This window comes from Phialemonium atrogriseum (assembly GCF_030411735.1).
Source record: "Phialemonium atrogriseum strain 8032-3 unplaced genomic scaffold QBC33scaffold_3, whole genome shotgun sequence".
In the NCBI taxonomy this organism is placed as follows: domain Eukaryota; kingdom Fungi; phylum Ascomycota; class Sordariomycetes; order Cephalothecales; family Cephalothecaceae; genus Phialemonium; species Phialemonium atrogriseum.
Window position 1 is genome coordinate 74496 of NW_026848140.1, and position 10854 is coordinate 85349.

The 10854-nt window shown below is 53.0% G+C and overlaps 4 protein-coding genes across 4 annotated transcripts; 3 read left to right on the forward strand and 1 right to left on the reverse strand.

Annotated features, from left to right (window-relative positions):
• Positions 1-676: 676 nt before the first annotated feature.
• QBC33DRAFT_597212 (uncharacterized protein) lies at positions 677-1324 on the forward strand (the record flags this gene model as incomplete). Its single annotated transcript, XM_060431916.1, has 3 exons — positions 677-848; positions 938-1004; positions 1096-1324. 3 exons carry the CDS (start codon positions 677-679, stop codon positions 1322-1324), a joined length of 468 nt encoding a protein of 155 aa, XP_060286978.1.
• Positions 1325-3840: 2516 nt separating this feature from the next.
• QBC33DRAFT_597215 (uncharacterized protein) lies at positions 3841-5751 on the forward strand. Its single transcript, XM_060431917.1, has 4 exons — positions 3841-4115; positions 4209-4772; positions 4854-4925; positions 5010-5751. Exons 1-4 carry the CDS (start codon positions 4095-4097, stop codon positions 5586-5588), a joined length of 1236 nt encoding a protein of 411 aa, XP_060286979.1. The 5' UTR covers positions 3841-4094; the 3' UTR covers positions 5589-5751.
• A 798-nt stretch (positions 5752-6549) lies between these two features.
• QBC33DRAFT_525679 (carbon-nitrogen hydrolase) lies at positions 6550-8123 on the reverse strand. Its single transcript, XM_060426840.1, has 2 exons — positions 7960-8123; positions 6550-7894 (listed from the first exon to the last, which is right to left on the reverse strand). Exons 1-2 carry the CDS (start codon positions 8011-8013, stop codon positions 7013-7015), a joined length of 936 nt encoding a protein of 311 aa, XP_060286980.1. The 5' UTR covers positions 8014-8123; the 3' UTR covers positions 6550-7012.
• Positions 8124-9011: 888 nt separating this feature from the next.
• On the forward strand, positions 9012-10267 carry QBC33DRAFT_525683 (uncharacterized protein). Its single transcript, XM_060426841.1, has 5 exons — positions 9012-9263; positions 9368-9548; positions 9615-9692; positions 9754-9965; positions 10060-10267. Exons 1-4 carry the CDS (start codon positions 9057-9059, stop codon positions 9891-9893), a joined length of 606 nt encoding a protein of 201 aa, XP_060286981.1. The 5' UTR covers positions 9012-9056; the 3' UTR covers positions 9894-9965; positions 10060-10267.
• The last annotated feature ends 587 nt before the right edge of the window (positions 10268-10854 follow it).

The following is a 10854-nucleotide window of genomic DNA, read 5'->3' on the forward strand; positions in this document are numbered from 1 at the left end:
GCCTGGCTGGCACACATGGATGTTTTTTGGGCCCATGGTACATTCATGTTTCCGATCTAGTGGTTTATCAGCTGTCTGGAGCCGATCCCGGGGGGTTGGGTATTTTTCCTTGGCCAAGGAGTAGACGCACGGAGTGATGGGGATAGCCGACAACAGGCTCTGCCGCACGCCTTGCTACATAAGAGGCTAAAATGACAGCCCATTTCACAATATTATGTGATCATTCACAGCAAGCCCAATCCCTGATCCGGCTAAGCTGGCTGGGCTCTTGGTCCCGCCCAATATCAATCTCGTCTCCTGTTTTAATAAGTCGAGCTTGATCTGGGCCCCCCCTGAGCCGAGCCGTGCGTGTTTATTGTGATGAAGCGGCCAATCCAGGATGTGGTACGGAGATATTGCTACAATTTGGCAAACTGTAAACCCGGCTCTTGGACGTTGTTGTTCCCCTGGGGGGGAGAGGGTCCCCTATTCTGATTCCTGGGATGATTTCTCCCCATATATGTATCAAGGGACGAGCTCTGGGAAGTCAGCCCGGGCGAGGCATTGCAACTACTCTTTCTTCGTTATTTTCGACTCTCAGTCTTTCATACTCGATCATCCATCCTTGATCCTCCCTCCATCCTCCATCCCCCATCCTCCATACCCTCTATCCGGTCTCGCCGACTTGTAGGGCACCATGTTGAAGTCGCTTCTCGTTTCCACCCTGCTGCTCGGAGCAGGTCTATGCCAGAGGGGCGGCGGCCGGAGGCCGACTACGATCTCGAGGGGTCAGACCCAGACTCAGACCGTGACCCAAATCCAGACCCAGACGCGGGCGCCGAACGGGGCCCAAACCATATGGGGACAATGTGAGCACAATATCCATCCGCCTTCCCACACTTCCGTCGGCTCGCTCGCTCGATCTGAAATATCTGGAGCTGACCACTATCTTGAATAGGCGGTGGCATAACCTATTCGGGCGCGTCTGCCTGTCCCACTTCTGCATACTGCTACAACGACGGAAAGTAAGTTGAACCCACCAAAGCAACGGCACATCACGCGTGCGTCCAAAAGGCGAGACACATGCTGACGCTTTCTGCCCTCCCCGCTGCGCAGCATATATTACTCGCAGTGCGTCCCCAACGACTACCAGCCCAGCTCCAAGGGCGGCGACAACGGCAACGTCGTCACGGTCACCGTCGGGACCATCATCAGCGTCAGCGGCCCCACGCCCACCGTCGTCACCACCTTCATCACGGTCCTGGGCCCGGAGCCGACGCCCACGCCCACCTCTATTGTCACCGTCACCCTCATCCCCGACGACCCGGTAACGTCGCAGTGGTAGGCGGGGCAGGGCGGAGGAGCCCGGCCGTTGGCGGGAGGCGGGAGATGCGAGGTTAGGAATACGATCGACACTTTAATCATGTAATGACGGGGAGATATGTTTCGATTTGCTCTGGGGGGGGGGGGGGGGGTTGGTTCATGCACCTAGTCGTCAATGCATTGTTGTCCATGGCCTAGTATCTACCTACTTTACTGGGAGATATATAAGTTACTATCAACAATAATGCGTAGGAGGAAGGAAGTACCTACACGGAGATCTCCGTCAGTTGACCCACTCAGAAACCAATGTAGTTAGACCTACCTTACTTTGTAGCATAACCGAAGGAGAGCTAAAGGGGCGCGGGACCTGGGGTACTGAACGCGCCCCTGATTGGATTTCCCTTCTTTCTTTCCTTTTATTTACAGTACACTTCAATATACTGAGTATAGCCAAATAAGGATACGTTGCCCACAACCACTCTCAATGGATGCACACTATATTATTTTGTCCCACCGGTTATGACCACTTGTAGGCGCTTCTAATGAAACATTTGGGGAACAAGCTCCATTCCCCACCTGTTTCCCCAAGGTTTGATCCCTCTCTATATACCTATACTATAGATACCCTCTTCTTCGGCGCCCACTTCGACTAAAATCTGATAGTCGACAAGCCTGACAACAGTTCTTTGGGCCCAAACTCTTTGTTGAACCTTGAATGCCAGATCTGCTAGCCAGATCACTGTCCCTAGCGTCGATTTCCTTCATTCTTTGCTTGAGAGTCCCATCATGAGCTTCCTCAACGTCAGGGGCCCGTAGTTGAGGTCCCAACCCAGGCCAATTTGCCAGCCATAATTACCTATCCAAGCTGTTGATCACAATCCACATTGCGATCTTGTCCTCCGTCTCAAATCCAAGCTGCATAAGCCTCTTCTCTCTCCGGTACTTGTACATGACACGAGATTGGGGGTCTCTCATGGAACCAAAGTTGGCACTCTCAACCTTTAAGCTGGCTAGCTGAGTACTTCGAAACTCGGTTCACGGTCTTGTGAACAAGGTCGTACAGCACCGTTGAGTCTTGATGACTGTCCTTCGGACCCCAGCCAGAGTTGACGAGCAAGTAGCGGACTCGCGTCAAGGAGCCGTTCAGGATATATTACAACGCCTGCGTCGTCTCAGACCTTTTGGCAAGTTGATCGAACGAATGTCAAGAAGGGTCGTTGAGCTGCGCCTGGACAAACTTGTTGATGTGCCCATTACTAAAGATTGATTCTTCGCCTTCGAAACGAACGGAATGTTGTCTATATATAGCTGCTTTTGGTAGAGAAACGTATAAGTAAATGTCACTGGTACGTACTCAGATGTAGAAGTTGCTATACAGATTCGGGAGGGAACTGGGGCAAGTAAAAAAAGAACAAAAAGGCTGGGCCCTGTGTAAGTCCACGCAGAATACCTACATGGGAGCTTTCATCTAATTACCCCCTCCTCATCATATGTATTTCGGTTTAATACTGCTTTTTTGTACCTTCCAAAGGCAGATGAGAGCACAGGCATTGCAAGCAGGTAGGGCAAATAAAGTCAACAATGATTTCTCTGTTACCACATCATTGTAACAATGGTGTGCAACTTCAACCTCATCATTACTTCATAGCCAGCTAATTATAATTCGTTTGTTACGTCTCATCCCTGTATTTCTTTAAGTTGATTGCCCATAAGGGTCTCAAGCCTCTGGTAATCAGCTGTCCTCACAGACATGAGTTTCTATTTACTAGGTAGGATGAGATTATGTTTAGTTTGTTTCATTAAACCCTTGGCCCAAAATCTCAGTTACTTTTCATGATTGCCGTTTAGCGCCATCGTCTCAATTTCCGGACTTGGTTATCCGTGACAAAAGCTTGTCAACAGGTAAATCGTGATAGGTAATTAATAAGTTAGAGGTGCTAATAGTCATCAACCGCCTTGGCAGTCTGGTGCCGTGGACGCGGTTTCCCTCACGACTGAGAGTGAGAGTCTGATATCAACCAAAACTCCCCCTTGGTTGCTACCTTCTGCAACCGAATGAATAAAGTCTGAAGTCACTTCTTAAAATAGAGCCCCGCTGTGAACTGGCTAGGCAGATGAAACCCCGGCTCTTTCAACAAGAGTAACCACCCCTCGCCCAGAATTCCGAGACTGACGACAAGTTGCACCACCCACATATGCATACACAAGCAATACCCAAGAGCCACATCCTCGAAGAACTCACAAGATCAGTTCTGACACGACTGTGGATTTCCACGGATAGAAGGACCATAATTTGATAATTTGGGGGCCGGCAGCTGCCAAGCTCCAATAGCGAGAAGGCCCTACTCGAGGTCACCAGGTCGCGTCTCCGCACATTCCGGGGTTCGCGCGCGCGGCATCGGCGCATGTCAAGGAGGGCCGGGAATCCTCCAGGCGAAGAGCTGATGTCATTCAAAACTGCCGATGATTAGGATCCATCCCCTCCCCTCGAGGGCAAATCGTTAGCCATACCCAGCAGCAAAGAAACCACCACACACTAGCCGGCAGCAAACCAGTGGTGTGGGACGATTCCGTAGCATCTCCGAATCTTTAGGCCCATCTCCACAATCCACAAGCCCCCTTCCCTCATGGCTCATCGCCGAAGAGGGATCGTGTTGTTGCGGGGTTAATTATATTTCTTTGAGAGCGCTCCTTCCAAAAAGTTTGCCGTGCAATCTCGAGCACGACACACAACCTGTAATCATCCCCAAACCGCCAGTCCCGTCTATTTGTGTGTCCAGCCAGCAGACGGAATGGAGCGTCCCTTCAAGAAGGTTCGAGAAAACCACTCCCCCTTTCCCCCCTTCCCCGACCCCCCATCCCCCCATCACCCCATCCCCAAAAACACGACTGACACGCCCCACCAGGTCCTGATCGTTGGCGCCGGGCCCTCGGGCCTGCTCCTGGCCCTCCTGCTCTCCAAGCACGGCATCCCCGTGCAGATCCTCGAGGCGTCGGACCACCTGGACGAGCAGCCGCGGGCGGCGCATTACGGCCCGCCCGCGGTGCCGGACCTCGCGCGCGCGGGCATCATCGACGAGGTGCGGCGGCGGGGCATCTCGCCGACGACCATGGTGTGGCGGCGGTGGGACGACCACAGCGTGATTGCGGGCACCGACGGCAGCATGCTGGCCGACGTGGACGGACAGGACCTGCGCACCGTGTCGCTGGTGCTGCACGACCTGGACCAGCTCATGCTCGACGAGATCACCTCAAAGTACGGCGGGAAGATCCACTGGGAGCACAAGGTCGTCGACATCGGGCAGGACGACGGCAAGGCCTGGGTCGACGCCGAGACCCCCGACGGCAAGGTGCGCATCGAGGCCGATTATGTTGTCGGCTGCGACGGCGCAAACAGCCAGATCCGGAGGTCCCTGTTCGGCAACGACTACCCGGGCTTCACCTGGGATAAGCAGATTGTCGCCACCAACGTGAGTCTTCGCCCCCCTCCCCCCTTTTCCCCGCTGAGTTCCCCTAGTTGTCAAGGATGATGATATTGACTGTGTTCGCAGGTATACTACGATTTCGAGGGCAAGCATGGCTTCACTGACTCGAGCTTCGCCATCCACCCAGACCACTTCTTTGTGAGCACGCCACCCGTTCCCCCTAGATCTGTTTTCTTTCTTTTGCAATAACACCTGCTGACTGACTGCCTCCCTGCAAATCAGATGGTCGCCAAGATGACGGCCGACGGCCTCTACCGCGTCACATACGGCGAGGAGACGGGCCTGACACAGGAGCAGCTAATAGAGCGACAGCCGTGGAAGTACGAGATGATGCTCCCCGGCAACCCCAAGCCGGGCGACTACAAGATCACGACCATCGCGCCCTACAGGATGCACCAGCGCTGCGCGCCGGCCTTCCGGGTGGGGCGGTTCCTGCTGGCCGCCGACGCGGCGCACCTGTGCAACCCGTGGGGCGGGCTGGGCATCACGGGCGGCTTCGTCGACGTCGGCGGGCTGTACGACTGCCTGGCGGGCATCTACGACGGCAGGGCCGACGAGTCCATCCTCGACCTGTACAGCGAGAAGCGCATCGAGAAGTGGAGGACCGTCATCGACCCCATCTCGCAGGACAACTTCAGGCGCGTGTCCGACCCGGACCCGGACACCCGCTTCGAGAGGGACGAGTTCATGCAGCACTGCAAGAAGTGCGAGTCGGACCCCGTCGCCATGAAGGAGCTGCTGATGGGATTCATGGCCGTGAGGTATGACTTCACCCAGCATTACAAGGATGCGGCGAAATAGGAGAGAGGGTCGTGTCATTTTTGTGTGTGTCTGAATATCGACGGGTTATTTAGGAGGCATGTAACGAAGAGCCCAAATCTAATGTACATGTACATACACACTGCTGGCTTGCTGTGACAACCCAGAGTAGACTGCAGAGTCCCTAAAATGACATGCCCTTCTCCAGAGCGTCCATAATCTCAACCGCCCTCTTCGCAACGTTTTAGATTATTACCACGGAACTGGTGAATATCTACCTTCATTTTCAAAGTCGACAAGAAGGGAAGGGAGATATGATTTCAGGCTAGTTAGAATCTATCTACAGATACCTTGTTGCTGCCTGCGGTACTGGAAACACTACGAGTGGCCGAATTACTCACCGTAACTACTGTTAATGAGTTACTGCTTGATGAATTTAGCCTAGATATACTGTATTAACCACCTAACCCCTCAAACTCACATGACACTCGCGGCCTTAGCCCAAACTGGCTCCCACAAGGTCAGTCCCCCCACTTTACTTTCCGTGAGAGGGAGTTCACAATCATCAGAATTCGCTTCCAAGATGCCAATCCAAGAACCTGCCTCCAGAGTTGCTAGTCTGCATTCTTGCCTTGGCCTGCTTTCTATCCGATCTGCAAGCCATGGCAAGCACCGCCCAGCGCATTTACTTAGTCTTCCTTGACGAGAAAGCTGCGCTTATCTATCAAGTTCTCTCCAACAAACTAGGCCTAGTCCTTAGCAATGCCTTTGCTTTCTCCAAGATAGAATCTCTCAACGCATTGGTGCTGTTATATTATTAGCAAGTTTGGGACTTGGTAGCTATGTATAATGGCTATCTCACAGGATAGAATCATCTATCTCTACGCCAACTCTTACTAGATTATGCACTTGGTCTGGTCAACTCTTACCAAATCATAGCCTTTTTGACAGGCATGTACACCATCTACAGGTTAAAATTAATCCAAAAGGAAATCAAACCCTCCTCCTCAATCATGTCTTTTGTTAGTCTGCTAAGCTATATAGAGCATCTACGCATCTTGCATGCCTTTTACTAGCTGCAAATCATCTACAGGCTTGGTGCCCTCCGAAACTTCATCAAGAAACTGTGCGCAGCTAGTGAAGCCAGACGCCAACGGTTCTACCGACCTGGGGTCTATCATATCCCGCAAACTGCTAATTGATATCTAAGCGTTTGAGCGTGATGACCTACGCTTGGCGTTGATCGATATCAAGGAGCATGGCCGGTCCGAGCCACTTGGCAGCGAGGTTTTTCGTGGCATGGGAGGGGGAGTTGCGTGATAGTAGAACGCTAGCCTAGAATTGGTTTCTCTGACTGGCGATCCAATCGTTGACAACGGTTTTGACTACAATCCTATTGTTCAAACCCGGGCAACGATCATATCAATACCTCTCTGCCGCCACTGACTACACCCGTGATCCATGATTTACTTCGGAGGCAGAGTCGCCGAGCGAGTATAGTGCCACTCCTCGCCCTGCAGGTCCGCCCTGACCTTGTAATATTCCTCCGCATACCTAACGGTATCAAAGTCGACCTCCCCAAACACGATCCCCTCCTCCCCGGTCCCGAGCTTCCCCAGGCTCCCCAGGATCGGCACCGCCACCTGGCTGCTCCCAAAGGCGTTGCAGAGCGCGACGGCGCACGTGTTCTCAAACGCCCTCGACACCGTCGTCGCGTCCAGGAACACGGCCTCGGACTCGCGGTTCAGCGAGAGGACCCGCCGCTCGATCCCGGTGATGTCCCAGAACGACGGCACGATGACCAGCTCCGCCCCGTCGGCGACCAGCTCGCGGAACGGCTCCGGGAACGCGAGGTCCCAGCAGATGAGCAACCCCGCCCGCACCACCCCGGCGGCGCCGGCGCCGCTGCCGTCGGGGTCCGGGAGGGGCAGGTCGAAGGCGCGGTGGGGCGCGTGCTTCCCGGCCGTCAGGACGCCGCGCTCCTCGTGCCACAGGTTCTTCTTCTGGTAGGTGGCGAGGATGTCGCCCGTGGAGGCGGCGATGAAGTACGCCAGGTTGTGCAGCTCCGTGGCGTGGTCCGGCTCGCGGCCCCTGTTGTCGTCGTCGGGGGGGAGTTCCACCGGCTTCACGAGGGTCCCGGGCACGATGTGGATGTGGAGCTCCCGGGCGAGGGCCTGGTAGCGTTCAAGGTAGGGCAGGGAGTCCCTGCAGGACGCGGCGAAGTCTGGGTTATCCGGGACCCATGACGTGAGGTGGAATTCCGGGAGGACTGCGAGGTGGCATCCTTGGCGGGCGGCAGACCGAAGGTTCCGATCTGCTACGGCGAAGTTGGCCTCGGGAGAAAGAGGCTGTTTGGGGAGGGGAAAGTCAGTCCAGCGAAACTGTGGGAAGAGCAAATTCTTGCCGACCGAACCTTTGGCAGGAATTGGATCAGTGCGATGTTGAGCTTATGTGTGGGCGTCATCATGTGAGAGACGAATCAATCGGAAGTTACCTAATTACCTAGTTACCTAGTTGATGACGGGAGCCGGCCGCGTGGTTGGTGATGAACCTATGTGGTGTTCTCGGGCGGCACAATGGTTGGTGCCCAACATCCGTAAATCAGCCGACGTGACGTCATGCACATAGAACACTCCAGTCGTGCGATGTCGCCGTACACCGAAGTTGCGCGTCGGAGATCCATGGTATGAGGACTTAATGCCCCGTAGGGTTTCTTACTTCCAAACCAACCTTCGATGCATTTAACTAGGTGATTCTGAAGGAACCAATGCCCAGCCTCTAATCAATGCATTCTGTCGTTAGTACAAGTATTGTATTGTACAGTACATGTAAAAAGTTGGGGGTCCGAGATATTGAACCCCGGGGCCGTGGAATCCCGAGATAACGGTGAGATCTAGTCGCAGTACCCGTAGGTTGAGAGGAAATAGGGAAGAAATTCGATTAATAATGTTCAGCATTAAGAATAACTTAGACTGAGTTGTGAGTAGAGAGTGGAACCCTGAATCTCACGGAAGTGCGATCGACGGACCTTGCGTTGGTTTCTAATTATCTGATCTTTCGGTTCTCCACTGCCCAATTCTTCCTCGTTTTGGTCAAGGCCCTCGATGTCGAGGACATGGTCAGGTTGTTCTCATGGGAATTCCTGGATTGTGATTGTCCATGCATGTCGACCAAGGGGGAATATATCCTTCCATCTCTAACACGATTCCAGTAGTCAACAGGGGACAGCTCGTATGCTGTATGGCATTTTCATAGACAAGAATGGACGTGTCAGACTGATGGCTCCTGACCCGTCTAGTGTGTCTGTCCTGGTTTCGCCATACCGACGCTGATACTTCCTGCTCAACGACAGACGCTACCATCCCGCGTATGGAAGATCCCGGCGGACTATGACGAAAGGAATAACGATTGCGAGCACTTCGCCCGCTTCTTTATAAATGGGATACTCATAGATAGATCCGACCCACCTGCATAAGAACAGGCATACAAGGCAGCTTGAATCCATTGGCCATGACCTGGGGCCAGCCCTGGATGGATATGCCAGGGAAGGCTGACGGCAAGGCAGTTAGAATCGCTATAGACGAGATTGGCATTGTTACCAGCTTGTGTACAAAGTTCCAAGAGTCTGGTATCCAATGTCCTGTCTTGACAATGTTTGAAACGCGCCCAACCAAGATTCGGCACGGTTTCAGCCTCTGGAGGTCAGAGAAACGCCTCGTAGGTTGCTCTTATGCTCCCCCCCCAGAACCTTTTCCCCCATCCGGGCTTTCGCGAAACCGCACTGCACCTTAGACTGATGTCTCCGACTCCATAAAAAAAAGCTTATCCCATGCGAATTTGCCGAAACTGGCGTTAGGGGCGAGGAGTTAATATCTCTCAATTTGGACATGCGAGATATCAAGTCCATCGGCGCGTCCACGCAACACGCACAGGACTTTCGGGCAAAAGTCAAATCGCTGCTCTCGGACCTGAGGAATTTGAGCGAGGCTCGAGCAGCCGAGAGTGTGTCAAAGGGCTTTCACGTCCGTGACAGAGTACTGAAGTTTTGGAAACTGATGAGATTCGCAGATCCCATCGATATCTCCGTCGGCAACCAGAACTTGTTTGCCAGCACGGCAACCCAAACGGCGCCAAGCCAGCCAGGGGGTAAGCAAATGCCCCGTCAACACGGTCAAACTCGGTATGTCTGCTAACTTCGAGAGCGCAGACTTAACCGCCTACCACAAACAGCCTTGCCGGATTGTTGCTCCCCCTCGGCAATGCCCAGGCGTCTCAGGGAAAGTGGGATGCTGCAGCGCTGTCCCACCAACAAGCACTAGACATGTGCTACCTAATTACCGGCGATAACTACAAGACCGCCCAAGCCAGGCTCAAGCACGCAGAACATCTAGGTCGGAAGGGACTGATCCAAGAGGCCATGTTAGTAGCAGCCCCATTCCAGTTCCCCTTACTATTTGTCTTCAACCGCCGAGATGGACCTTCAGTGTATCTCGCAGCTAATGCCATGAAATAGACATCACTGGACACTTGTCATTGAAGCCTTTGCCAGGAACAAGTACTTCAAGTCTGAGTTGGCTCGAGCTCAGATCAAAGCTGGTCGCTATCACCTGTCTATTGGCAGCGTGGAGGCTGGACAATTTCTTACAGTTTGTACAGTTAGTCTCTTATCTAGATCAAGAAGCTCTAGGGTAGATTTTCTAATGAATTCAGCAAAGACTTTGAGAAACTGTAAGCGGAAGGTACTTGAAATAGTACTGTGTTTACTGAACAAATCCTTCTTAAACCTATCGTTCGTATTAGCTTGTTATTTTCTGCAACTCCTTTTTTCAGCTAACATCAACTCACTCATCCTATAGTTCTAGCTGCATATTATACTGAGTATTAGTAGGGCAAGACTAGCTAGGGCACAACTGTCTTATCGACAGTACTAATATTGCTAGTATACCTATTTGCTTCAGCGAACCTTCATTTCTCCGCTGTAGACCTTGCCTTAGGCATCTCAGGCAACTATAGAGTTGGAGGGGAAGGGAAAAGGCGATTGGTTTGAGGAAGGTGCCGGAGATGGGAGAATGGAGGATGTAGGCAGGACTTGGGACAACAAGCGTAGGTCAGTGTGCGGTTGAGTCAAAACTGGAGGGCGTTGTAACAGCCTGGAACGCCTAATCTAAATCCGTGTAGCACCCGGTGCCATCCTGTGCTAGCCCTGCTTGGCCGAGAGGGAAAGATTCGGCCAGCACAACAAGTGGTGTGTTTCCTCTAGAGACAATCTTCCTTCCCCTTGAGCCAATCCAACTGCAAACACAACCGA

What these genes read in the sequence shown, in the direction of transcription:
- QBC33DRAFT_597215 (XM_060431917.1), top strand. Translation starts at nt 4,095, where the DNA reads ATGGAGCGTCCCTTCAAGAAG. An exon ending in TGGAGCGTCCCTTCAAGAAG is followed by an intron (nt 4,116 to 4,208) that starts GTTCGAGAAAAC and finishes ACGCCCCACCAG; the next exon opens with GTCCTGATCGTTGGCGCCGG. An exon ending in AGCAGATTGTCGCCACCAAC is followed by an intron (nt 4,773 to 4,853) that starts GTGAGTCTTCGC and finishes CTGTGTTCGCAG; the next exon opens with GTATACTACGATTTCGAGGG.
- QBC33DRAFT_525679 (XM_060426840.1), bottom strand. Translation starts at nt 8,013, where the DNA reads ATGATGACGCCCACACATAAGCTCAACATCGCACTGATCCAATTCCTG. An exon ending in TGATCCAATTCCTGCCAAAG is followed by an intron (nt 7,895 to 7,959) that starts GTTCGGTCGGCA and finishes CTCCCCAAACAG; the next exon opens with CCTCTTTCTCCCGAGGCCAA.
- QBC33DRAFT_525683 (XM_060426841.1), top strand. Translation starts at nt 9,057, where the DNA reads ATGACCTGGGGCCAGCCCTGGATGGATATGCCAGGGAAGGCTGACGGC. An exon ending in GGAGGTCAGAGAAACGCCTC is followed by an intron (nt 9,264 to 9,367) that starts GTAGGTTGCTCT and finishes CATAAAAAAAAG; the next exon opens with CTTATCCCATGCGAATTTGC. An exon ending in GGCGCCAAGCCAGCCAGGGG is followed by an intron (nt 9,693 to 9,753) that starts GTAAGCAAATGC and finishes TCGAGAGCGCAG; the next exon opens with ACTTAACCGCCTACCACAAA.